The sequence below is a fragment of the Cervus canadensis genome, chromosome 22 (assembly GCF_019320065.1).
Source record: "Cervus canadensis isolate Bull #8, Minnesota chromosome 22, ASM1932006v1, whole genome shotgun sequence".
In the NCBI taxonomy this organism is placed as follows: domain Eukaryota; kingdom Metazoa; phylum Chordata; class Mammalia; order Artiodactyla; family Cervidae; genus Cervus; species Cervus canadensis.
Genome location: NC_057407.1, coordinates 45,218,591 through 45,243,989, shown reverse-complemented (window position 1 = coordinate 45,243,989; position 25,399 = coordinate 45,218,591). Strand labels below are relative to the sequence as shown.

The 25,399-nt window shown below is 40.2% G+C and overlaps 1 protein-coding gene and 1 non-coding gene across 4 annotated transcripts in view; both read right to left on the bottom strand.

Annotated features, from left to right (window-relative positions):
- Positions 1 to 25,399, bottom strand: part of ULK4 (unc-51 like kinase 4) — a 502,923-nt gene that overhangs the window by 151,271 nt on the left and 326,253 nt on the right. For 2 of the 3 annotated variants that reach the window (XM_043443375.1, XM_043443376.1), the window contains one exon: positions 20,851 to 20,949. The exons of the other annotated variant lie outside the window; for it this stretch is intronic. In XM_043443375.1, the coding sequence (XP_043299310.1) occupies positions 20,851 to 20,949 (99 nt within the window). The remainder of the gene's footprint in view (positions 1 to 20,850; positions 20,950 to 25,399) is intronic. 3 annotated transcript variants of the gene reach the window in all.
- Positions 23,063 to 23,135, bottom strand: TRNAG-CCC. The gene has a single exon. It is a non-coding gene; the product is annotated as a tRNA-Gly (tRNA).

Genomic DNA, 25,399 nt, shown 5'->3' with positions numbered 1-25,399 from the left:
GCCTTCAACACAGGAGACCCAGGTTCGATCCCTGGGTTGGGATGATCCCCTGGATAAGGAAATGGCAACCTAATCCAGTATGCTTGCCTGGGAAATGCCATGGACAGAGAAGCCTGGCAGGGGTCCGTGGGTTCACAAAGAGTTGGACACGACTGAGCGACTAACACTTTTACTCTGGTTGTAGCATGCAGACTCTTCAGTTGCAGCATGTGGGATCTAGTTCCCCAAGCAGGGATGGAACCGAGGCGCCCTGCATTGGGAGTGTGGAGTCTTAGTCAGTGGACCACCAGGGAAGTCCCCTGATCTACTTTTCTTTTCTTTTTCCTTTAAATTCTGAGACAGTGTTCTTATATCATCATTAATAACACTGTGGTGTTTTTAGTATCTATTTTCTTATATTATAATCACTTTTTAAATTGAGATGAAGTCTCTCAAACATAAAGATCTATAGAGTATAGCAAGATAATTACTGATGATCCAACAAATGCAGTTTTAAGCTCCTCTGCATACCCTTAACTCTCCTCCAAATCCTGATTTATCCAGTATACTGAGTTTATCAGTAACTGTTTTTTAAGTTGCAGGTCTAGTGGTAACAATGTCTTGTGTGTGTGTGTGTGTGTGTGTGAAAATGATTATTTAGTTTAACAGATACTTCAAAGTTCATCATTATTTCTCAGATCTTTTATAAAGGACTCCATCATCTTCTGGTTTCTATTAATATTCCTGAATGATCCACTGTCAGAATGATTGGAATGTTGATTGGCAATCTGCCTTTTCTCTTTGACCTTTGTAAAAAAAAGTTTTCTTGACATCATCATCTTCATTATTCATTTAGCTTTGCTCAATATGCTATTTTGTCTTTTTATTGGATTTTTATATTCTTTAATTATGGTTTTCTTTTTTGAACTTTTGTTCTTTGAATGTCTCCTAGAGCATTTTTACAATCCTTGACCCTTGACTGAATTTTTGTTTTTCTAAATTATATTTCTTTTTGATTTTTTAAATTATCGAAAGTATTATCACATATTTGAGGGAGACTTGTAAAACATAGAGCAAAGTCACACATAGTTCCACTATATATTAGTTATTTTTTAAGTAGATAAGTTCAGATTTTTAGTTGAAGTTTCAGTATCAAACTCTCAAAACTTAGTAGAATGGACAGAAAAGTAGAAGGACAGAGTAGACCCAAAGAGCAATGAACCAATTCAACATTATTAAGACTTATACAATTTTCACAGGCTTGCCTGGTGGCTCAGATGGTAAAGACTCTGCATGCAATGCGGGAGACATGGGTTGGATTCCTGGGTTGGGAAGATCCCCTGGAAGCAGGCATGGCAACCCACTCCAGTATTCTTGCCTGGAGAATCCCCTGGACAGAGGAGCCTGGCAGGTTACAGTCCCTGGGGCTGCAAAGTCAGACACGGCTGAGCAACTAAGCATAGCACAGCATACCATTTTAACACACCAGTAGGATACAAATTTCATTCAAACTCTCATGGATGATAAACCAGGAGACACTGGAATACAACCAGGGACATAAAACAAGGTGCAAAAATGTCACAGTCTAAAGGTATTGAAATTATACAGAGTCTGCTCTCTTATCACTGTGGAATTCTGTAGAAATCTGTATCAAACAATATGTGAAAATAACCCACATATTTTCAAGTGCAATGTGACATTTACCAAGAGAGATCTTTGACTTAGCCATTAAAAGCCTCAATAAAGTTAGAACACTGAAAAAACCCAGAGGGTAACTACAGAGAAGAAAGCTTTTAAATGAGAAATTAATATCAAAGATACTTAACACCAAGTATTTGGAAATTAAATGTCTACTTTTAAATGATGGGAGTATCTAAGAAACCATAATAAGGAAAAGTAGAAAATAATGTGTAACAGAATAAAAATGAAAAGAGAATTTACCAGATTTTGTTGCATGCTGAAGTTGCTCAGTGCAACCAAATACAATGTGGACTCTTAAATAAGGTATGAAAACAAATAATGGACACTAGCATAAAATTTTGTGAAATTTGAAGAAAAATCTGTACTTTAGTTAATACTGTATCACATATTAATTTTTTAACAACATAGTATTTCTTGTATTTTCAGAATTGGATTAGAAGTTTCAAGCCTCATTGAAAATTTTTTTTAAAAATCCCTAAAATAATCTTTGTGACTCTTTATGACCCCATGGACTGTAGCTTACCAGGTTCCTTCGTCCATGGGATTTTCTAGGCAAGAATACTGGAGTGGGTTGCCATTTCCTTCTCCATAAGCCTTCTAGACTTTAGCAGTAATACTAGATGCCAGAGTAAATGGAATTGTATCAAAATTTTGAGTGAATACAAATTAGACATCTAGCATTCTAGTCATACTTAGTTAAACAAGTGGAACCAAAATGTCATAAATTTTTTCACTGAGCAAAACTTCATGTTTTCTAAAATATATTTATTATACATATTATTTATATATATGTACACAAAAGCTTTTCTGCTTACTACACTTGATAAAGGCTTGAGAAAGAACAACTGAAAAAAGAAATTTGAAAACATAAACTAAATCACATCTGGAGATTTGGAGAAAAAAAACAACACCTGGGCATTTTATATTTTTCAGAAAAATTAAATGATAATTCTAATGTGCATCTGAATTTTAAAAAGTGATTACAGGCTCTATTAAATCGTAGTTTTACGTTACAGAATTCTATTATATTCTGGTTGACCAATCACGATGCAATGGTATTAAAATGAATAATAGTTGCTGCTAAGTCACGTCAGTCGTGTCCGACACTGTGTGACCCCATAGACGCCAGCCCACCAGGCTCCCTTCCCTGGGATTCTCCAGGCAAGAATAATAGTTACATAATCACAATAGTAAAAGATGCTTATTAGTTTTCACAATGAATAGCCAGACAAAAAATAAAAGATAATTACAATTGCAAGCCATAATAGGAACATAATTAACCTAACAATATAAAATAATTACATCTAATTTTGGGAGTGAAGTAGAGTGATATGTTAAGTGGACACACATAAGTCACATGTTGCAGAGTTCCCTGTGCTATATAGTATGTTCTCATCCGTTATCTATTTTATTTTATACATAGTATCAAGACTGTATATGTGTCAACTCCAGTCCACCAATTCACTGCCTCCATTCCCTCTCGGTATCCATATACCTGTTCTCTACATCTGTGTCTCTATTTCTGCTCTACAAATAAGATCTTCTATGCATTTTTTTTCTAGATTCCACATATATGCATTAATCCTGAGCATATACTGAAAGAAACCATAATTCAAAAAACATACAGGCACCTCAATGTTCATAGTAGCACTATTTATAATATTCAAGACATGGAAGCAACCTAAATGTCCATCAACAGAGGAATGGATAAAGAAGGTGTGGTACACATTACTCAGCCATAAAAATGAACGAACTGGGCCATTTGTAGAGACATGGATGAACCTAGACACTGTTTATACAAAGTGAAGTAAATCAGAAAGAGAAAAATAAATATCCCTAAAATTTTAAAAAGGGGCAATTTCCTGGGTACCCTCTGTAATGGCCTTCACTAAATGACAAAAGGCAAATCCAAGACTCACTATAACAAATGACAAAGGCTGAAGAAGGTTAAGACGGACTAAGATAGCATATAATAGTTTCTGCAACAGACCGTCATACTTTTTTATGACCATCAAATAATGCAGAAAGAGATCTGAATTTTTTAAAATGCATTATAGAATTATAGTTTAGAATTCTGCAAAAATGACTGTTTGATGACTCCAGGATATTGAAAAATACCTGGAGTCCTCTTTATGCTAAAATAACCCCTTTCTGCAAAGCTTGTATCTAAATAGTAGAGGTTTGAAGTAGAGAATATACTCCAAAGGAAAACTCATAGGCGATAATACATTCATCTCTAAAAATGGATTTTATTTCCAATAAATGAACGGATATTTTATAGTAAAATTACCAAGCTAATAAAATTTAAAAACCACTTCCTAAAAGTAAAAACTTACCAAACCAGGCAATTTTTACAACTGGAAGAAGAAAATTCTCTGCATAAAACTGGTTAATCATAGTTATGGCTTTATTATCCAGACAATGCACATAAATTCCATACGGCAAAGTCTCAGCTTCACAAACTAATGGTTCATTTATTCAAAGAGACTGATCCAGAATTAAAATGAAAGTGAGGCTGTTGGTCTGAAGTATTGCGCTGTAGGATTCTGCTGCCCCTAAAGCAGCTTTACTGGGAGGCTCTGCCCCTTGCACGTCTGTGATTTGTGACCCTGCAGGAGACTCACTCATTGGAGCTGAAGGGTAGTTTTCCCACCAACAGTGCCGTCAGGCCAGCTCACTTTAGAGCTACAGTGAAATTGCTGGAAATACCCTGGGGTCCCTTATTTCAGCACATTAATGAGGCTGTTCACAAAGAGAGTTTATTACAGTAAGAGATAGATGTTTATTAGATCAGTAATATGATTACAGAACATGCTGTATGGGAAGGGCCTCTGGGAGCCGTAGGCAGGATAATTTTGCAGGCATTAAACAAAACAAAAAATCCAAACATCGTTATCAAAACTGTTAACTTCACTGCATCACAGTCATGGCTAAATATCCATACTACTAAATATCAACATTATTTTTCTGCTTCAAAATGATGCGCAGACAGGCTTTCTGAATTTGTATAAAATCAAAGAGGTTTTTTTTTGGGGTGGGGGTGGCAAAAATAAAACAAACTCAAGAGTATTTACTGCTCATCTTTTAAATACAGTTCATTTCTAAAGGCATCTGGGAATTACATTTGGAGGTGGTAGCCATGATGGTTTTTCACCGCATGTTTAATATATTCCTGAGTAATAAAGATAAGACCACCATCAGTATAACAGAGAGAGAAAAGAACACAGTGATGGTGACAGTTACTATGTGCCAAGTGCTGTGACAAGAGTTCTTCACACATTGTTCCTTTAGCTTTCCTAAAACCCCATGAGGTGTTAAAATTTCCTCCTTTTTTTGACATGGGAATGGAGACTTACTAACTTGCCCAAAGCCTTTCATCTGGTAACCAATGAAGCCAACCCAACCACAATTAAATGAATGGGTGCTCAGAGATGACCCAACTGCATCATGGAAATACCACGTGTCTTGCCAAACAGCCTCATGTGCATGTGTGTTCAGTTGTGTCTGACTCTTTGTGACCCTATGGACTGTATTCCACCAGGCTCCTTTGTCCATAGAATTTTTCCAGGCAAGACTACTGGAGTCGGTTGCCATTTCCTCCTCCAGGAGATCTTCCTGACTCAGGGACCTAACCCGGATCTCCTGCTTCTCTTGCAATGGCAGGCACATTCTTTTCCACTGTGCCACCTGGGAAGCCCCAGACAGCCTCACAATGACTGTCCAATCAATCAGCTAATATAGTTTTGTCTCTCCCTTTAAGAGATGTAACCATTTCCCTTTTTGTTGCTATTACCTATAAATCCAGAGTTCAGTCTCATTAGGCTATTAGCCCCCTGGAAGACAAAGCAATAGCAGTTTCCACACTTTAAAAATCTAGCATACACTGTAGGAGGCCTAGACATTAAAGACCAACATTGACCAAGTAAAATGCAACTAGTGTGACACTGAAGTAGATATAAAGTACATACACACACACACACGTCCAGTTGTTATCCATAACACCTCTTGACTTTAAATGGAGTTTTCATCATCATCCCAAAGTCTTGATCATGACTATTTGTACTTGATGAATTAGCGGAGAAGAGCTGTCTTTTCACACCGAAAATGCTAGTTTCTCTGGAGGATCACACAAAGCCAAAGGAAGGCGCTCCTGGTAATCCCCGGGGGCGTATCAGAACAGCTCTCCTACTACGCACCTTCTTTCCTGTGCTATAAAAGAATCACTACAGTTTCATCCCCTTTAGTTTTATTAGGAAGATATCCAATTAGGTCAAAGAGATGCTATTTTCACAGGACATGTTTTCCTATTGTCTCTTAGAATACAAACTACTCCCAATTAGGTAATGATTGTGGTACAAAGAACAAATAGAACCAACTGTATTCAAAGAAATAGTATTTTCATAGGATATGTAGGTGCTACTCCCACTAACCTAACAATTATATGCCAAAGCATACAAAACAAAATCTTAATAGTATGTGATGTTTGAAATCTTTTACAAATACACTACCACATAGATGTCCACCCTACTCCTTACAACAAAATAATAATCCTGACTAAACCAAATACCAAAAGGTAGAAATCAATCAAGAAAGTACCAGAAGAAAATACAGATGAATATATTTATATTCTTGGAATGGGAAGGCCTTTAAAAGATGACATAAAACTCAAAAGTCATAAAGAAAAACTGATAAAAGTGACTACTAAATGAAAATTACCTTTAGAGCTAAAGTACCAAAAAAATTATAAATACAGAAAGAAAATAAAAGGTATATTTGTTATGACGAAATAATAAACATCTTACTAGTCAAAGAATTCTTAAAAAATCAACAGAAAAGAGTAAACTAAACAGAAAATAAATCATCAAAGAATACACTAAAGGAATTTATAGAAAAAGATACACCAGTGGCTAACAAACCCATCAAAGATGTTAAATTACATTAAAAACTAAATAAATACAAAACACCAAAGACATACAAAATGTCATCTACAAGAAAAGCAAAATGATGTAATTTCATAAAATTCAGTATCAGCAAGGCTGTGGGGAAACGGGTAGCCTTTCTTTTGGGGAGAATGAAAACGGTAGTCTACCTTTTAGGGATGGCAATGTGGCAATACGTATTAAAATTTTAAATTTACAGCCTTTTCAACTAGTATATTTGATAGGATTCTCCAGAGAAAGGTCCAACAGGAGGTACATAATTATGCAGAAAAAGATTTATTATGAAGGATTGGCTCCCATGGTTATAAAGGCTGAAAAGTTCCATGGATTTGCCATCCGAGAGCCTGAAGCCCAGGAAAGCTGATGGTATAGTTCTTATCCAAATCCAAAGGCCCTGAAAACCAGGGGAGCCAACGGTGCAAACCCTAGTCTGAGCCTGAAGACTCAGGATCCAGGAGTTCCAATGTATGACGGCAGCAGATGGACATCCCAGCTCAAGTGCACAGCAAATGTGCCTTCCTCTGCCTTTTTGTTCTACGCAGGCCACCAAATAGTTGAGTGATGCCTATTTGCATCAGTAAGGACAATCTGCTTTATTGAGTTTACTGTTCAAATGCTAATCTCCTCCAGAAACACCCTCAAAGGCAGGCGAGAAACCATGTTTCACCTTAAAAACAAACAAAAACTCAGACGGGAGCTGTTCTGCCCATAAATCAAGATTATAGAATAATTTTTTTTTTAGTTTTTCATTCACACTTTTTGGCATCACGTATGTGAGGTTCCAGCATAAAAAACATATTATTTTATTTTATTATTATTTTACGTTTTGGTACTTTATATTTTCCCAGTGTTAATGCTCAAAGTGTTCTGAACTTGATTTTTAAACAATTACTAGTACAGGAAAAATGAGGTTAGCTATCAAACATTCAATCTGTTTTTCTCTCAGTGACAAATGAAGAGAAACTGATAACTGGGTAACACATTGAATTGTCTGTATTTGCAGTGTTTCTGCATGATGGATTTTGTAATTATCTTGGTCTCCACATTCCAAACAGCTTTGAGGTTTCATTTACATGAAATGTGAGTTTCCTATTTTTGCCTCAAGTGTATCTTTAATTATGTGTGAAACCATACTTATTTTAAAAAAGATAAGGTTATGAGCTGAAAACTTAACCCTTCAATTCACACTGACAGAAAAGTAGACAGGAAAAGCTCAACCAAACAGCTTATACTCACATTTACTTCTCTGTAAAATGAGTGTTTGTCTACTGCACTTGAAAGTACACAGTCCAACAGGCATGCTCTTGATGGCAGGATGATGACAGGAAGTGAATTCTACAGGGCAAGTCTTTAGTGAGGTCCCACTATTGTTCCTGGACATGGTTCAGTTCCAAGGATAGACAGAAATTATGGAAACCTGACTAGTAATGACCCTAGGGAATCACATCAAAATGAAAATAAAAATAACTAATAGAAGGGACACACACAGGCACACGATCCACAACGGGACACATTCCTAAGAAGTATGCTCACAAGTTCCAATCAGTCAAGGCCGATGCGTCTCAACCTATTTTACCAGATCATGTAGACATGGCCCAAAGATGAGTCTAAAATTGTTAGGATTCAAGTGAGAGTAAATCCTAACTTTGAACTAAATATGAATACAATTACTTCCTGGCCCAAGTGATACCTTACAAGAATGAACATGGAACTGCATGCAACAAAGACTCCTTGAGAATATTTCTGGAAAAATATTACACCTTTTCTGCTACTGATACCAAGTATTTTTCATTATCTCTTGAGTGAATTTTAGAATGATAGAACTTGAAAGGGCCAGAAGTACTCCTCTGGTCCAATTACTGACTTGAAGGAGAAGGCAATGGCACCCCACTCCAGTACTCTTGCCTGGAAAATCCCACGGACAGAGGAGCCTGGTAGGCTGCAGTCCATGGGGTCGCTAAGAGTCGGACACAACTGAGCGACTTCACTTTCACTTTTCGCTTTCATGCATTGGAGAAGGAAATGGCAACCCACTCCAGTGTTCTTGCCTGGAGAATCCCAGGGACGGGGAGCCTGGTGGGCTGCCACCTATGGGGTCGCACAGAGTCGGACAGGACTGAAGTGACTTAGCAGCAGCAGCAGCAGGTAACAAATGGTCATTTCAACTCTCTGGTGAATCTTTCAAATAAACTGGATGAAAAAGGTGCCTTTATATATTGTGTCAAATGGCTGTGTTGGGCCATTTATGTATAAGGACATGTTAGAGCCTGTCTGCCCAAAATGTCCTGCTTGGGAAGGGGGCCAGGTAGTCATGCTCTTTGACAGTAATTAGACAGCAGGCCCAGGGGCTGCTGCTTGTGACATGTCTACTCAAAAGGGCATCAAGAATGGATTATTACTCAACTCTGAAAAACAGAATGAAATATTGCCATCTGTAGCAATCTGAATAGACCCAAAGCTTATCATATTAGGTGAAGTAAGTCAGACAGGGAAAGACAAATATCACATGCTGTTGCTCATATGTGGAATCTAAGAAAAAGATACAAATGACCTTTACAAACCAGAAATAGATCCACAGACATAGAAAGCTAAGTTACAGTTAGCAAAGGGAAAAGAGGGCAGGGGGAGGGATAAATTAGGAATTTGGGAATTAACATATACATAGTACTAAATAGGTAAACAAGGACCTACTGTATAGCACAGGGAACTATACTCAATATTTTGTAGCAACCTACAGATGAAAAGAATCTGAAAAAAGTTTATATGTATACATGAATCACTGTGCTGTACATCTGAAACTGATAAGATGCTGTAAATCAACTGTACTGCAAGAAAAAGGGAACAATATCTTTAAAAAGAATTGATTAGCAAATCATGCCCCCCTCAAAAAAAACCTTTCTGCACATAAAAAAAAAAAAATTCACCTGTTTTCTTCCTAAAAGAAATCACTATTCTTATCATTTCATGGATGCAACATAGGTGCCAAGACATGTAACTTCCTGAGTCTCGAAGTAGAAGAACAACATTTTTAAATTCAAAATGAACTTTTATGCTCTGTTGAGACATACCTAGCTGCTTATTTTGGAGGACTGAAATACAGTTTATTACAGCACTACAGGGTCAATTTATTGCCACAGGAAATCCAACCAAATTGCTCATCGTCTCCACAGAACAGAACAGTATGTTGACCTTTACTGGCAGAATTAAAGAGTGAATTCTGTTGTAGCAGCTACTGTGAGAAACTTGAGTTGCAGAGCTGGTGAATATTTATGAAGTTTTCCTACTGAGCTGGCCACTGGAAGAGAGGATGAAGAGATACCTGCTTCTGAATCATACAAGAAGAGTGGAGTTACCTGTCAGATCTGACTTGGATTTCAAATCCTAAATTTAGGGGGAAAAAACACACCTCACTCTTTACTAAAATGATACAGTGTATTAGGAAAAATGCTCAAGATTCTGAAGCTAAAATTACACTCCAGGTACAATTCTCCATCTGATGGAGAGAATGTCAGATATCTTGAGAGTGGAAAGAGCCAGATAAGCAGCCTCCTTGTTGAGCTTCCATGCCTCACACCCTACACTCTGGGCACAGCAAGAAGACCCTTGGTCCCCACTGGTGCAGCGCATCAGCTCCCTCCAAGGCCACCTTCTGGACACTCTTGAGGGAGAATGTTTCCAAGGCTGAGGCTGAATGTCCGCTGTTTTGTGCCCCCTCGGGAGGATCCTTGTCCCACCTCATTACATGAAACCTTTCTGTTTTATGACTCACATCCTAAACCAATATTTCAATTAAAAAAACTTTCAAGAAATACCCTGTTAAATCTTTGGTGTAAATCACCCTACCCTCCCTTCTTCTGGTGTCCTTTATACACACACACATACAGCATGACATAAACCAGCTCATATTACAATTTTGTTTTGTAACTAGGTTTTGGCACTTGTTTTATCTTATCCATGTACTCCACAATTATTTATTGAGAGCTTGTGGTGGCCAAGCATTTTGAAAGTGCTTGTAATAAAGCTGGGAAATGGACAAACGACTTCTAGTCAAGACAGTGTGTGACTTCACACTTTGCACCAACAACTGCATAACAACTGAAAGAAGAAAAAAAAATAAGATACAGAGAAATATCTTTGTGGACCACAAATGAAACAAACACACAGAAGCCTGAGGTTCAAAAGCTGTTAGAAGCAGCAACTAGGAACACCAATATAATTGGGGCCAGAGCCCGTGTTTGGGCTAGGACAAAAGTCAGGCCCAGAACGTGAAGTGGAGGCTGGAGTTCCCTGTTCACGAAAGGAAGCTGAAATAGCTGTTCCAGCCTTGGGGCTTCCACGAATAAATGAAGCTGCTCTACTGAAAACAGCAGCAACAGAACCTGTGCCAAATCCTCGACAGGCTCGGAGTCTAGATTTGCGACACATCCAGTATCACCATAATATGGGAATCTGGGGACCCAGAGCAGTCATAGCAAGGCATTAGCGCAGAGAAAAGAAACAGCAGCGTCATACAGTACAAATAACTTCTCTTAATGAGTCTGACTAGAAAGGAAGCCTAAAATGAAGAAGACCACTGAACACAAAGATCACCAGCAGAATTCATTCTGGAAGAAATGATAATAATAGAGTAACTTCAAAGGGACTTTATGTTTTAAAAGTTTGCTTCAAGCATAATTGGCAGGCAAAGAAACTGTACATATTTATAACATAGAGCAATCAAGATAAGAAACATATCCACAAACCTCAAAAGTATCTTTCCACCAATACATCACCATTTTGATTATAATAACTTTGCGTACATCTTGACATGAGGTAGTGTTAAACCCTTCAACTTTATTTTCTTCGATAGTTGCCTTGGCTATGCTAAGATTCTTTGTATTCCATGAATGTTTTAGAACAAATTAAACAATTTCTACAAAAACAATTTTGAAAAAATTCCCAGAAACCCAACATCTTCCAAGACTGAATCCTAAAGAAGCAGAAAATGTGAACAGAACTGTAGCCAGCAAGGAGACTGAATCAGTATTAAGTCTCTGCAATCCAGAACAAAGAGCGGAGACTCTCCAGGAGGAAGTGGAGGCATACAAACAAGGCCGCCTCCCTGGCTACACAAAGTCAGTGTCAGTTGCTCAGTCGTGTCTGACTCTGCAACCCATGGAATGTAGCCCACCAGGCTCCTCTGTCCATGGGATTTTCCAGGCAAGAATAATAGAATGGGTTGCCATTCCCTTCTCCCGGGGATCTTCCTGACTCAGGGATTGAACCCGGCTTGCCCGCATTGCAGGCAGATTCATTACTGCCTGAGGAACCAGGGTCCTCAGCTACACCTCAAACACCAATTCAGCTGCTCATGCCAGATGCCAACTGAGATAATGTGACTTTTTAAAGTCTATTTTTCCTTTTATTTATTTATATTTTTGGCCACACCTTGCAGCTTGCAGGATCTTAGTGCCCCAGACACTTCAGGGTTTCATTAATGAATTATGTCAAACATTTTAAAAAGAACTAATACTAATTCTTCTCAAACTTTTCCCAAAATTTGAAGAGAAGGGAACATCTAACATATTCCATGAGTCCAGCATTATCCTGATTCTAATCCCAGAAAAAGACACTATAAAAAAATAGAACTACAGATGAATAACCCTGATGACCCCTGATGCAAACCTCTTCAACAAAATTCTGGAAAACCAAGCTCATCAGCATATTAAAATATCAAATGCCATGAACAAGTGGGCTTTACTCCTGGAACGCAATGATGATTCAGTATATGAAAATCAAGCAAAATAATACACAGCAATATTACCTAAAGCAATCTACAGATTTGATGCAATCCTTCTCAAAATCCCAATGAAGTTTTTTGCAGAAATAGAAAACCCCATCCAAAAATCCATATGTAACTTCAAATGGCCCAAAATAGCCAAAACAATCTTGAAAAAGGACAACATAGCTGGACTTCTAGATTTTAAAATTTACTCTACAATGATCAAACACATATGGTAACAGCATGAAGACTGACATAGAGACCAATGAAAGAGAGATTCCAGAAATAAACCCTCACATATGTAGTTAAATACTTTTTAACAAGGGCATGAAGACCATTTAATGGGAAAAACCAATCTTTTCAACAAATGGTTCTGAGAAAACTGGATCTGCACATTCAAAAAGAATGAAGCTGGACGCTTATCTAACAACACACACAAAAATAAACTCAAAGTTAATGAAACAGCTAAATGTAAGACCTAAAACTATAAAATTCTCAGAAGAAACATAGGGAAAAAACTTCATGATACCAGATTTGGCAGTGATTTCTTGGATATGACACAAAACGTACAGGCAGCAAATGAGAAATTAGGCAAATCATGAAAATTTATGAAGTTCTTAAAACTGTCCATCCAAAGACAATATCAGCAGAGTAAAAAGGCAATCCACAGAATGTCATAAAGTATTTTCATAACATATTTGATAATGGATTAGCATTCAGAATATACAGGGACTTTCTAATATTCAACAACAAAAAAGAAACAACATAATTAAAAACTGGACAAAGAACTTATTTAAAATTACCATAGGATCTAGTAATTTCATATCTGGGTATAGTAAAAAAAATTGGTACAGAGTCTCCAAAAGATATTTGTATATCCATGTTCACAGTAGAGTTATTCACAATAGCTAAAACTGGAAAGCCACCCAAGTGTGTCCAGCAACAGATGAATCAATAAGCAAAATGTGGCCTAGACATACAACAGAATATTATTCCACCTTAAAAAGGGAGGAAATTCTGATGTATACTAATACAGATGAACCTCGAGGATATTATGACAAAAGAAATAAGCCATTCACAAACTGACAAATGCTATATGACTCTACTTATATGAAGTGATTAGAACAGTCAAAATCACAGAGACAAAAAATAGAATGGTGGTTGATAAGGACTGTGGGGAGTGGGGATTGGACAGTTATTATTTAGTAGGTAGAATTTTAAGTTTAAAAGATGAGAAGAATTACAGAGGTGGTGATGACTGCGCAACATTATGAATGTATTTAATACCACTGAACTATGCACTTAAAATGATTAAGAGGGTAAATTTTGCCCTTCTTCCTTGCCCCAAATAATGTAGTTAGTTATTCCCTCCACAGGCCCCATGGAACTTAGAAGTATAGCACAAAATTTTCTATATTGCACTGACTCAACATTCAAAAAACTTTATTATGGCATGCAGTCCCATCACTTAATGAAAGATAAAGAAAAAGTGGAAGCAGTGACAGATTTTATTTTCTTGGGCTCCAAAATCATTGCAGATGATGACTGTAGCCATGAAACTAAAAGATACTCGCTCTTTGGAAGAAAGCTATGACAAACCTAGACAGCATACTAAAAAGCAGAGACATCACTTGGCCAACAAAGGTCTGTATAGTCAAAGCTACGGTTTTTCCAGTAATCATGTATGAATGTGAGAGCTGGACCATAAAGAAGGCTGAGCACCAAAGAATTGATGCTTTCGAATTGTGGTGTTGGAGAAGACTCTTGAGAGTCCCCTGGACAGCAAGGAAATCAAACCAGTCAATCCTAAAGGAAATCAACCCTGAATATTCATTGGAAGGGCTGATGTTGAAGTTGGAGCTCCAATACTTTGGCCATCTCATAGGAAGATACTCTGATCTGGGAAAGATTGAGAGCAAGGGAAGAGGATGACAGAGGATGAGATGGTTGGATGGCATCACTGATTCAATGGACATGAGTTTGAGCAAATTCCAGGAGATAGTGAAGGACAGGGAAGCCTGGCATGCTGCAGCCCACAGGGTCGCAAAGAGTTGGGTCATGACTTAGCAACTGAACACCACCACCACTGTGTGATAAACTGGCAGGTCTGTGTGCGCAGTGGCTGCTCCTTGATCTTGGGCAGGATGCTTATGAAGGTATGTTGAGGATCTTGTATATTACCAACTGCAGAGGATATGTTGGATCTCTGTAATTCAAAAATTTTTTGTCAGGAGGCTACAAGTTTACAAGAAGAACTGTCAGACATTTCACTAAAAAAAAAAAAAAAAAGTTATCCAGCCAATATTTTAGGAGATCAATAGTGGAGATATCAGATGAGGACTGCAATCCTACCCAAGCGGCAGAGTCAGTGTTTCAGTGGATGAGAAAGGCATGGCTAATACGAAAAGTATAAGCCAGGCTAAAGACTGGCAACTTTGGCATATAACAAAGAAAAATTCAAGACCAGTTATCTCTTACAAATTTGAAAATACTTATCTTAATATAGGGAAGAGGAATCTGTAGCATATTTTTTTTTAATAGCAATTAATTACCTAGTTACAAAATTCATCCTGGAAGTACAGCCTGGCTTTCTATTTTTTCAAAACAAAAAAAAATTCAGGTCAAACAATTACTTTGATTTATCTTTTCTTCAGGAGACACAGTCAAATTGTTACATCTTTGATTGGCCATATCTTATACTATAGTTACCAACTGAGGGTTCAAAGATCCCCTTGAAATTATGTTTTATGTAGAGAATATAGGTAAGCCTAGGCATTTTTCTGGGAAGAGAGTCTCGAATCATCATATTCTCGAACCAGTACATACTCGAGACAGACTTGAAATCGCCGTCTTATCCTCACAGTTCATTATGATCCCATAGGGTATAGGATACATATGGTTTGACAGGTTTCCTATTCCCTGAAGGATAAGCATGCTTACGTTCACAGGACCCTATCTGAAAAGAACCTCAAAAGCTAACAAGTTCATTCTCCTTCCTTTAGGCAAAATACCTCTACAATTACCCAAGTCCACTGAAAACTACAAGTCTGCTTATTTTTCCTTGTGGGAAAGCAATTCCAACACCTCATTCTGTAACTTATTACATTTTTTAACAACCAATGTAAAATTTATCTTTGGTCTGTACGTGCTCCAGTTGAGGCCCTCAATAGCCTTATGTCTGTTTTTCTTTACTTTATACATAGATATAAATGTGTATTATCTTTTCCAGAGAAGATAAATTGAATGTTTGTTGCAGGCTATTTTTAAAGCTAATGACTTCAGTGATAAATATGTATGTATACAACTGAGTTCACATACTTTAGGTAAATGTTTGGCTAACGTACTAGAACCTAAGTGTGATTAAGTTACTATTAATAAGAGTTCAGAGTTCCAAAGTCTGGCGAAAATATCTCAGGGAACACATTGCAGCCAGAAGGGACTGTATCAATTTACATTCCCACCAACAGTACAAGAGGGTTCCCTTTCCTCTATATCCTCTCCAGCATTTATTGTTTACAGATTTTTCAGATAATGGCCATTCTGACTGGTATGAGGTGACACCTGATTATAGTATTGACTTGCAGTTCTCTAATAATGAGAGATATTGAGTATATTTTCATGTGTTTGTTGCCCAGCTGGTATGTCTTCTTCAGAGAAATGTCTGTTTAGGTCTTTGCCCATTTTTTGATATAGTTGTTTGTTTTTCTGATATTGAGCAGTATGGAGATCGCTCAAAGAGTAGGAATAAAACTACCATATAACCCAGCAATCCCACTACTAGGTATATACCCTAAGAAAACCATAACTGAAAAAGACACAGAAAGTACCCCAATGGTCACTGCAGCACTATTTACGGTAGCCAGGACACAGAAATGACTGAAATGTCCATTGACAGTTGAATGGATAAAGAAGTTGTGGTATATATATACATATATATATACACAATATATATGATGGAATATTACTCAACCATAAAAAGGAATGAATTTGAGTCAGTTGAACTGAGGTGCATGAACCTAAGACCTGTTACAGAGAGTGAAGTAAGAAAGAAAGAGAAAAACAAATATCGTATATTAAGGCATATACATGGAATCTAAAAAAATGGTGCCAATGAATCTATTTGCAGGGCAGACGCAGAGACACAGACGTAGAGAATGGAATAGTGGACAAAGTTGGGGGAAGGGAAGGGTGGGAAGAACTGAGACATAGACATCACCACGTGTAACACAGACAGCTAGTGGGGAGCTGCCATATAAAACAGGGAGCTCGGCTTAGCGCTCTGTGAGGACCGAGGGGGTGTGATTGGGGAGGGAAGAATGGAGGCTCAAATGAGAGAGGATACGTGTATACTTATGACTGATTCACGTGGCTGTATGGCAGAAATTGGCACAACATTGTAAAGCAATTATCCTCCAATTAAAAAAATTTTTTTAATCTTAAAAAAAAAAAACAAGCAAACAACAACAACAAAAGGGGCTCTCCTATTTCTTCTGGCAGCTGTACTGTTGGCCAGAGTGTGAAATGTGATGGCATCTGACAGAGACCTGACCTCTCCGTGGGCCCACAGTATGGGCCCCTCTGTGGCCCCCATCCTAGCCTGGCCTGTGATCAGAAATCCACTGTTCCCCCACACCCACCACCCCCAGGGGTATCACGCACTCCAGGCTTTCCAGGGCACTGGCATCTCCACTTCCCCTGTCTGTCCTCTTCTCTGGGTTTATCTCCTGTGATCCCCCTACATACCCTCCAGGCCTCCCACCACCATCAGAACCCTGCCTCCCCCTGTGTGTTTACCCACTGGCTACGATGCACCTGCACTGTGAAGGTTGCTTCCTGCTTGCCCAGGGACTGTTAACCAGCTCTGGCTGGGGCAACCCAGCAGATCTGTCCACTGTCCTGTGGGCTGCAGTCACACTATCTCCAGTGAGGCCTGCGAGGAGAGGTCAGTCAGTTCAGTCACTCAGTCGTGTCCGACTCTTTGCAACCCCACTGACTGCAGCACGCCAGGCTTCCCTGTCCATCACCAACTCTCAGAGCTTGCTCAAACTCATGTCCATCAAGTTGGTGATGCCATCCAACCATCTCATCCTCTGTCATCCCTTTCTCCTCCTGTCATCAATCTTTCCCAGCATCAGGGTCTTTTCCAGTTAGTCAGTTCTTCCTATCAGATGGCCAAAGTATTGGAGTTTCAGCTTTAGCATCAGTCCTTCCATTGAATATTCAGGACTGATTTCTTTTAGGATGGACTGGTTGGATATCCTTGCAGTCCAAGGGACTCTTTTTTTTTTTTTTTCACCCAAATATGGTTTTTATTTTTGTGGAAAAGTTCAAGTTTTTTTTTTTCTTTCATTTTTATTAGTTGGAGGCTAATTACTTTATAATATTGTAGTGGTTTTTGCCATACATTGACATGAATCAGCCATGGATTTACATGTGTTCCCCATCCCGATCCTCCCTCCCCATCCCATCCCTCTGGGTCTTCCCAGTGCACCAGCCCTGAGCACTTGTCTCATGCATCCAACCTGGGCTGGTGATCTGCTTCGCCCAGTCCAAGGGACTCTCAAGAGTCTTCTCCAACACCAAAGTACAAAAGCATCAATTCTTCAGTGCTCAGATTTTTCTATAGTCCAACTCTCACATCCATACATGACTACTGGAAAAAACCATAGCTTTGACCAGACAGACCTCTGTCAGCAAAGTAATGTCTCTGCTTTTAAATATACTGTCTAGGTTGGTCATAGCTTTCCTTCTAAGGAGCAAGAGTGTTTTAATTACATGGCTGCAGTCACCATCTGCAGTGATTTTGGAGCCCCCTAAAATATAAAGTCTCTCACTGTTTCCTTTGTTTCCCCATCTATTTGCCATGAAGTGATGGGACCATATGCCATGATCTTAGTTTTCTGAATGTTGAGTTTAAAGCCAAATTTTTCACTCTCGTCTTTAACATTCATCAAGAGGCTCTTTAGTTCTTTGCTTTCTGCCATAAGGGTGGTGTCATCTACATATTTGAGGTTATTGATATTTCTCCCGGCAATCTTGATTCCAGCTTGTGCTTCATCCAGCCTGGCATTTCCCATGATGTACTCTGCACATGTGTTAAATAAGCAGGGTGACAATATACAGCCTTGATGTACTCCCTTCCCAATTTGGAACCAGTCTGTTGTTCCATGTCCAGTTCTAGCTGCTGCTTCTTGACCCTTCAAGTCTGTCCTTCCTTGGGTACTCTCCCTCAGCGTTTGAATAACTTACAGTGTTCTTTATAAATCTTACATTTACTCTCCAATTACTGTTTAAAGAGTCTTTATATTGAAATTCTCCTGTTTAAATCACTATGTGTTTTTTGTCTTTTGGTGAGATCCAGAGAGATACAATCATAAGATCTTTGTGCTCATTGAGAATATTTGTTAACAGTGCATTTTTAATTGTTTTCATTTTTCTTTCTACTTTAAGTGTATTATGGTTAAAATATGTTGTCTATACAATTCCTACTTATTGATATTCTTCTGATATTTACTGATATTCTTTTAACCTAATGCATGGTGAAGTGTTTCCAGAAATTCGAGAAGGAGGTACAGTCTCAATTTTCAGGGTAGAGAGACAGATATGTTTCTATTAATCTTATTATAGTTTTCATATCCTCTATACCAAGGGTCAACTAACTTTTTCTGTAAAGAGTCAGATAGTAAACATCACAGGCTTATGAGCTACAGAGTCCAGGTTGTAGCTCCTCAACTCTACCGTTGAGATGCAAAAGCAGCTGCAGACAATGCATAAATGAACTGCTTGTGTGGCTGTGTTCAATAGAACTTGACTTACAAAAAGAGGGTGGAGTTAGCCCACATTGCCTCATCTGTCAACCCCTGATCTACATTATCATTTTTATCTACTTGATTCATCAAGCAATGAGAGAGATAGGTTGCTGCTGCTGCTGCTAAGTCACTTCAGTCGTGTCTGACTCTGTGCGACCCCACAGATGGCAGCCCACCAGGCTCCCCCGTCCCTGGGATTCTCCAGGCAAGAACAATGGAGTGGGTTGCCATTTCCTTCTCCAACGCATGAAAGTGAAAAGTGAAAGTGAAGTTGCCCAGTCATGTCTGACCCTTAGCAACCCCATGGACTGCAGCCTACCAGGCTCCTCCGTCCATGGGATTTTCCTGGCAAGAGTACTGGAGTGGGTTGCCATTGCCTTCTCCGAGAGATAGGTTAGGTCTCTCAATACTACTGTGTTTTAAAAATATTTTTCCCTGTATGTTCTGGTTCTTCTCCATTTTTAGAGTTCTATGCTCTGTATTTGACACAAAAAGTTCATAGTTATATATTCCTGTGCATTTTATTCTTTACCATTGTAGAGTGCTTCTCTTTGTCCTGATAAAGGTTCCTTTGCTTTGCATTAAACCCTACATCTAATTTAGGAAAACATTTAGAAAGAAAATACACAATAAGACAATAAAATTAAGACTAAAGATAAGTTTAAGAATAACTCTAATTCGAATAAATTCAACCGTTAAAAGAAAGCAAATCTCAGAATGTGGCAAACACCAAAATCCATCCATAAGAGACATATGTGAAAAAGAGAATCCAAAGTTTACCTGAAATAGATTCTTCATCTGCTTTGAGCTACTTTTATTGTTTAAATCTTATATGCTATTGATGTAATGCTACAGATGTGATGCTACAGATCACATATTGCATCAGTTACATTTAATGAGGATGTTCTGAATCTTTTATACGTCCATAAAGAGAGCATGATTTGGGTTAGCCTTCCCTCTGTTCATTTGTATTTGCCCCATTTGTATTTCCAAAATATATAAAGAGCTCACACAACTCAATAACAAAAAACAACTCAAGCAAAAAATGGGCAGAAGACCTAAATACACATTTCTCCAAAGACATACAGATGGCCAATAGGCACATGAAAAGATGTTCAACATTGCTAATTTTCAGGGAAATGCAAGTCCAACAGATAATGAGGTTCATTTGCTCCAAACTCCAAGCCTCCACTGGGTTCTTTTCACATACTTTGTAGTCTTGTGCAGTGTCTTGTGTAATTTCACTTATTTCAGTCTATTTCTAAGGAGACAGCAGTCTGCCTGTGCTTCTGCATTTTAGGGGAGTCCTGCATGCCAAGTAACTCTAATGTATCTTTCTGAAAGAGAATTGATCCCCACAATGGATTTCTTCTTCCTTCTTGGAATTCATTTATTGATTTTTTTTTAACCTCACCCCCATGAAGAAGAATTTGAGGCTCAGTCTTACTAGATATCCACTTAAATGAATCATAAGTCACCCGGGTTTTAAAGTAGAAATTTAGTATTTCTAGGCTAAACACTGTTCTGACATTTCTTTTGGTTCTAGTTTTGAAAGGAATCAAAACTGCAGAGAAACTCAAGACATCATGAGACTAACATAATCACTTGGCCCTCAGCAACGACCCAAGAGGTGCACGAGCAGGTGCGTGAGCTCTCTTACCAGCGGGATGAGCAGGCCGACGAGGTCTACGAGAGGCTTGCCGAGCAGCAGCAGGTCTTCCGCGGCCTGCGTGCTCCCTCCTGAGCCGGACTTCTGTGCCTGAACAGGTAGAGGAGAGGGGAAGGGGTCTTGGAGATTAGTCAGCTTGGCTAAGGGAGACCAGTCCAACACCTGACGGCGGCCGGGGAGGCCTCTAACCGCAGGCCCCCAAGAGAAGTTATGCGTGGTGACAGAGAGGGCACACACTGCCACCAGCCCAGGCCACAGGGGAGGGTGTGGGTGTGATAAACCAACAGCGCAGGCGGCCCCTGGCAGGATGATGTTGATGCTGACAGGCCCTGGGGGGTAAGCACTTTTTCTTCTGAACCATCTTGAGACACGGTGAGGTTATCCCCATTTTTCAGGGGAGAAAACTGAAGTTCTGAGAGGTTGCGTAGTGTGTCTGAAGTCCCACAGATAATGGATGACTTAGCTGGAGGATGAATCCAGGCTAAATGACTCCAAATGACACAAGCTCGCTTCTTCTGGGCACTTCTATGCACATTTTATGATGCAAACCAAATCCATTCTACTGTGTTTTCCATCTCTATATGCACACATCTGCTTGAATAACATCTAAAATATTTATCGAATGAATAGGCTTTGGACTGGGGCTTCCCTGGTAACTCAGTAGTAAAGAATCCATCTGCAATGCAGAAGATGTGGCAGGAGCCACTGGATCAATCCCTGGGCCAGGAAGATCCGCTGGAGAAGGAAATGGCAACCCACTCCAATATTCTGGCCTGGGAAATCCCATGGACAAAGGAACCTGGTTGGCTACAGTCCATGGGGTCACAGAGTTGGACACGACTAAGTGACTAAACAACAACAAGACTTTCGACTACTGCATGAAGAGGCTCAGATACACGTCTGCAGTGCTTTGGAAGAATGCAATGAAATAAGAAGTGATAAAGGAGTGGCTATGTCTTTTTCCAGGAGCTTTATATAAACTGTCTCATTCTAGAGGAGATTTCTATGACAGATGAGTAATTCTACACTGAGAGAACTCACTGATTATTGTGTTTGCTATAGTACATACACATTTCATTTGTGTATACCCTGTTTTTAATTTTACTCAGAACAGAACTACTAGGTAATGACCTTTGCCAGAGCCTTTAGAGCAGGCTGCCTCACCTCAAGTCCTTACTCTGGACCCTAGGGGCCCCGCTCATAAATGTCAAGGCTCCTTCTGCCTTCAGGCCTATGGATGGAATCTGGGCTGCCTGCTTTCCTTGGTTCAAAAAGACATTATGGAAAATCAGACATCTGCCTTTTAACAGCTTGCACCTCTCTACAGCCAAGAGGGATGACAGTAAGCAGTAGCTCGGCGTTTCGTCTCACCTCTCCCCTATCTCTACCTCAACCCCTGGCCTCTACCAGAAAGGTGGGACTTTCTCCCAGAAAACAGATGTGTAGCAGTATCCTAGGTCTGAAACTTTGTGAGGCTTGGCTGTTAATCTTGCCTTCTGAAGCATAATGTAAGGCAGAATACTGACCTTTTCACATTAGCACATTAGCCTTTAGAGAAGATGACCGTCTCTTGGGAAAGAGAAGGTAGTCCTGCGAACCAGCACCTAGACAGTGAAGGGCACCGTGCCACTGCTTCCTTTCCAAACACATGTAAGCAAGGAGACACGTCCACAAACACAGCACACACTGTGGGACTCCTCCCACCCGGATGGCCAGTGGCCCTCCAGACCCTCTACAACCTACGGTCATTTCTTATCATCACCAAGAAACGTCCCAACCCTGCCTGCCGGCATTTGGGTACCAACTCACTGCAGAGAAGCCGAGGGTTCCAGAAAGGGATTGCTACAGCTTTACACAGAGGGACGTGCACATCAGGGACACACTTGCAATTCAACTCTCCTCCCAAGGTACAGGTCCACGGCAGCAGCTTTGTGTGCGACGTGTATCACATGCGGGGAGCTGAGCAACAAACCCGAGGCCCAGCTAGCCTCCCTCAGGGTCTCTCGAGCTCCCTGACAGCACACATTCTCAGTCAGCCTTTTGGTTCCCAGATTTATGGCGTTATGTGTGCATGTTACAGAGGGATCTTTTTTCTCTCTTTTTAATATTTATTTATATATTTGGCTATGCCGGGTCTTAGTTGTGGCATGTGGGACCTTTAGTTGCAGCATGTGAATGCCTGGTTCTGGCATGTGGAATCTACTTCCCTGACTAGGGATCGAATCCAGGCCCTCTGCATTGGGAGTGCAAAGTCTTAGCCACTGGACTACCAGGGAAGTCCCCAGAAGTGTAAGTTGCTCAGTCATGTCCAACTCTTTGTGACGCCATGGACTATGGAATTCTCCACAGTCCATGGAATTCTCCAGGCCAGAATACTGGAGGGGGCAGCCTTTCCCTTCTCCAGGAGATCTTCCCAACCCAGGGATCGAACCCAGGTCTCCTGCATTGCAGGCGGATTCTTCACCTGCTGAGCCACAAGGGAAGCCCAAGAACACTGGAGTGGGTAGCCGATCCCTTCTCCAGCGGATCTTCCCGACCGAGGAACCAAACCTGCACTGCAGGCGGATTCTTCACCTGCTGAGCCACCAGGGACACCCAGAGGGCTCAGTTAACAGCAAGAGGCGCCCCGCCTCTGCCACCATGTCGCTGCTGACCTCTCTGTGTAGGGCTCTGCCTTTGCCTGCGGTCCTCCTGGCCCCTGGCCACAGCTCACCACTCCAGGCACTGCTGGGTGGCAACCAGCCCCACTCCTGGCCATCTTGGCTTCTTGGTTCCCCAGGCTGTCACAGCCTGAACAAGAGGAGACGGTAGACTGAGCCAGGTGCTACCAGTAGGGCTTGAGGTACAATCTACTGGATTTGGTGAAGGACTGGAGGAGGAATATGGAAAAGGGAAATTTTAAGAATAACTCCCAGGTTTCTAGTCTGCGTGGCAGGAAGAGAGTGGTGGGGCTTGCGAGCAGGAGGATGGTGTGGGAGGGGGATGCTGAGCTCTGCTCTGGACATGCTGAGTTTGAGGGGACCACGGGGCATTCCTGTGGTCCCATTTAGGAAGCTACTGGATATATTAAGAACAGATCTCAGATGAGATCTCTAGGCTGTAAACATGTAAAATGTGGGAATGACAACTTGTGAGCCGTATGTAATATTAAATGGAATATATTAATAGCATTACCTTAAATGAGATGAAGGGATTCAGCTAACTTCTTGGCATTAAAAAAGGCCAGGGAGGATATAAACCTATTACATATAACATTACTACATGAGTCTGGCACACAGGGGGCAGGTAAGAACCCATCTGTCAATGCAGGAGATGTAAGAGACATGGGTTCGACCCCTGGGTCGGGAAGAGAAAATGGCAACCCACTCCAGTGTTCTTACCTGGAGAATTTCAGGGACAGAGGAGCTTGCTGGGCTACAGTCCATGGTGTTGCAAAGAGTCAGACACAACTGAACATCTGAGCCACAACAAGGTGTCTTGTAGAGAATAAGGGACAGTCAGTTCTTCAGGCAATTGCTGTCTGATGTCCTAAGTAAGCTTAATTCAAGTATAACCAGCAGTGGTGTGGCCAGACCAATTCAAGTCAATCCTCAGTGTGCTTCCCAAACACCATCACTCACATGCTTGCCACGCACAGATGATACAACTCAGTCCCAGGCTGTAGAGCCTCACAATTTCCTTAAAAGAATGGCAGGCTTTACCGTGGTAAACAGTACGGAGGTTCTTCAGAAAACTAAAAATAGAGTTGCCACATAATCTAGCAATCCCATTCCTAGACATATACCCAGACAAAATTATAGATACATGCATCCCTATGTTCACAGCAGCACTGTTTACAACAGCCAAGACATGGAAGCAACCTAAGTGACCAGCAACAGATGAATGGTTAAAGAAGACGTGGTACATATACACAATGGAATACTGAGTTCAGTTCAGCTGCTCAGTCGTGTCCGACTCTTTGCAACCCCATGAATCACAGCACGCCAGACCTCCCTGTCCATCACCAACTCCCAGAGGTTATTCAAACTCATGTCCATCGAGTCGGTGATGCCATCCAGCCATCTCATCCTCTGTCATCCCCTTCTCCTCCTGCCCCCAATCCCTCCAAGCACCAGGGTCTTTTCCAATGAGTCAACTCTTCGCATGAGGTGGCCAAAGTATTGGCGTTTCAGGTTCAACATCAGTCCTTCCAATGAACACCCAGGACTGATCTCCTTTAGGATGGACTGGTTGGATCTCCTTGCAGTCCAAGGGACTCTCAAGAGTGTCCTCCAACACCACAGTTCAAAAGCATCGATTTTTCAGCTCTCAGCTTTCTTCACAGTCCAACTCTCACATCCATACATGACCACTGGAAAAATCATAGCCTTGACTAGACGGACCTTCATTGACAAAGTAATATCTCTGCTTTTTAATATGCTATCTAGGTTGGTCATAACTTTCCTTCCAAGGAGTAAGCGTCTTTTAATTTCATGGCTGCAGTCACCATCTGCAGTGATTTTGGAGCCCAAAAAATAAAGTCTGGCACTGTTTCCACTGT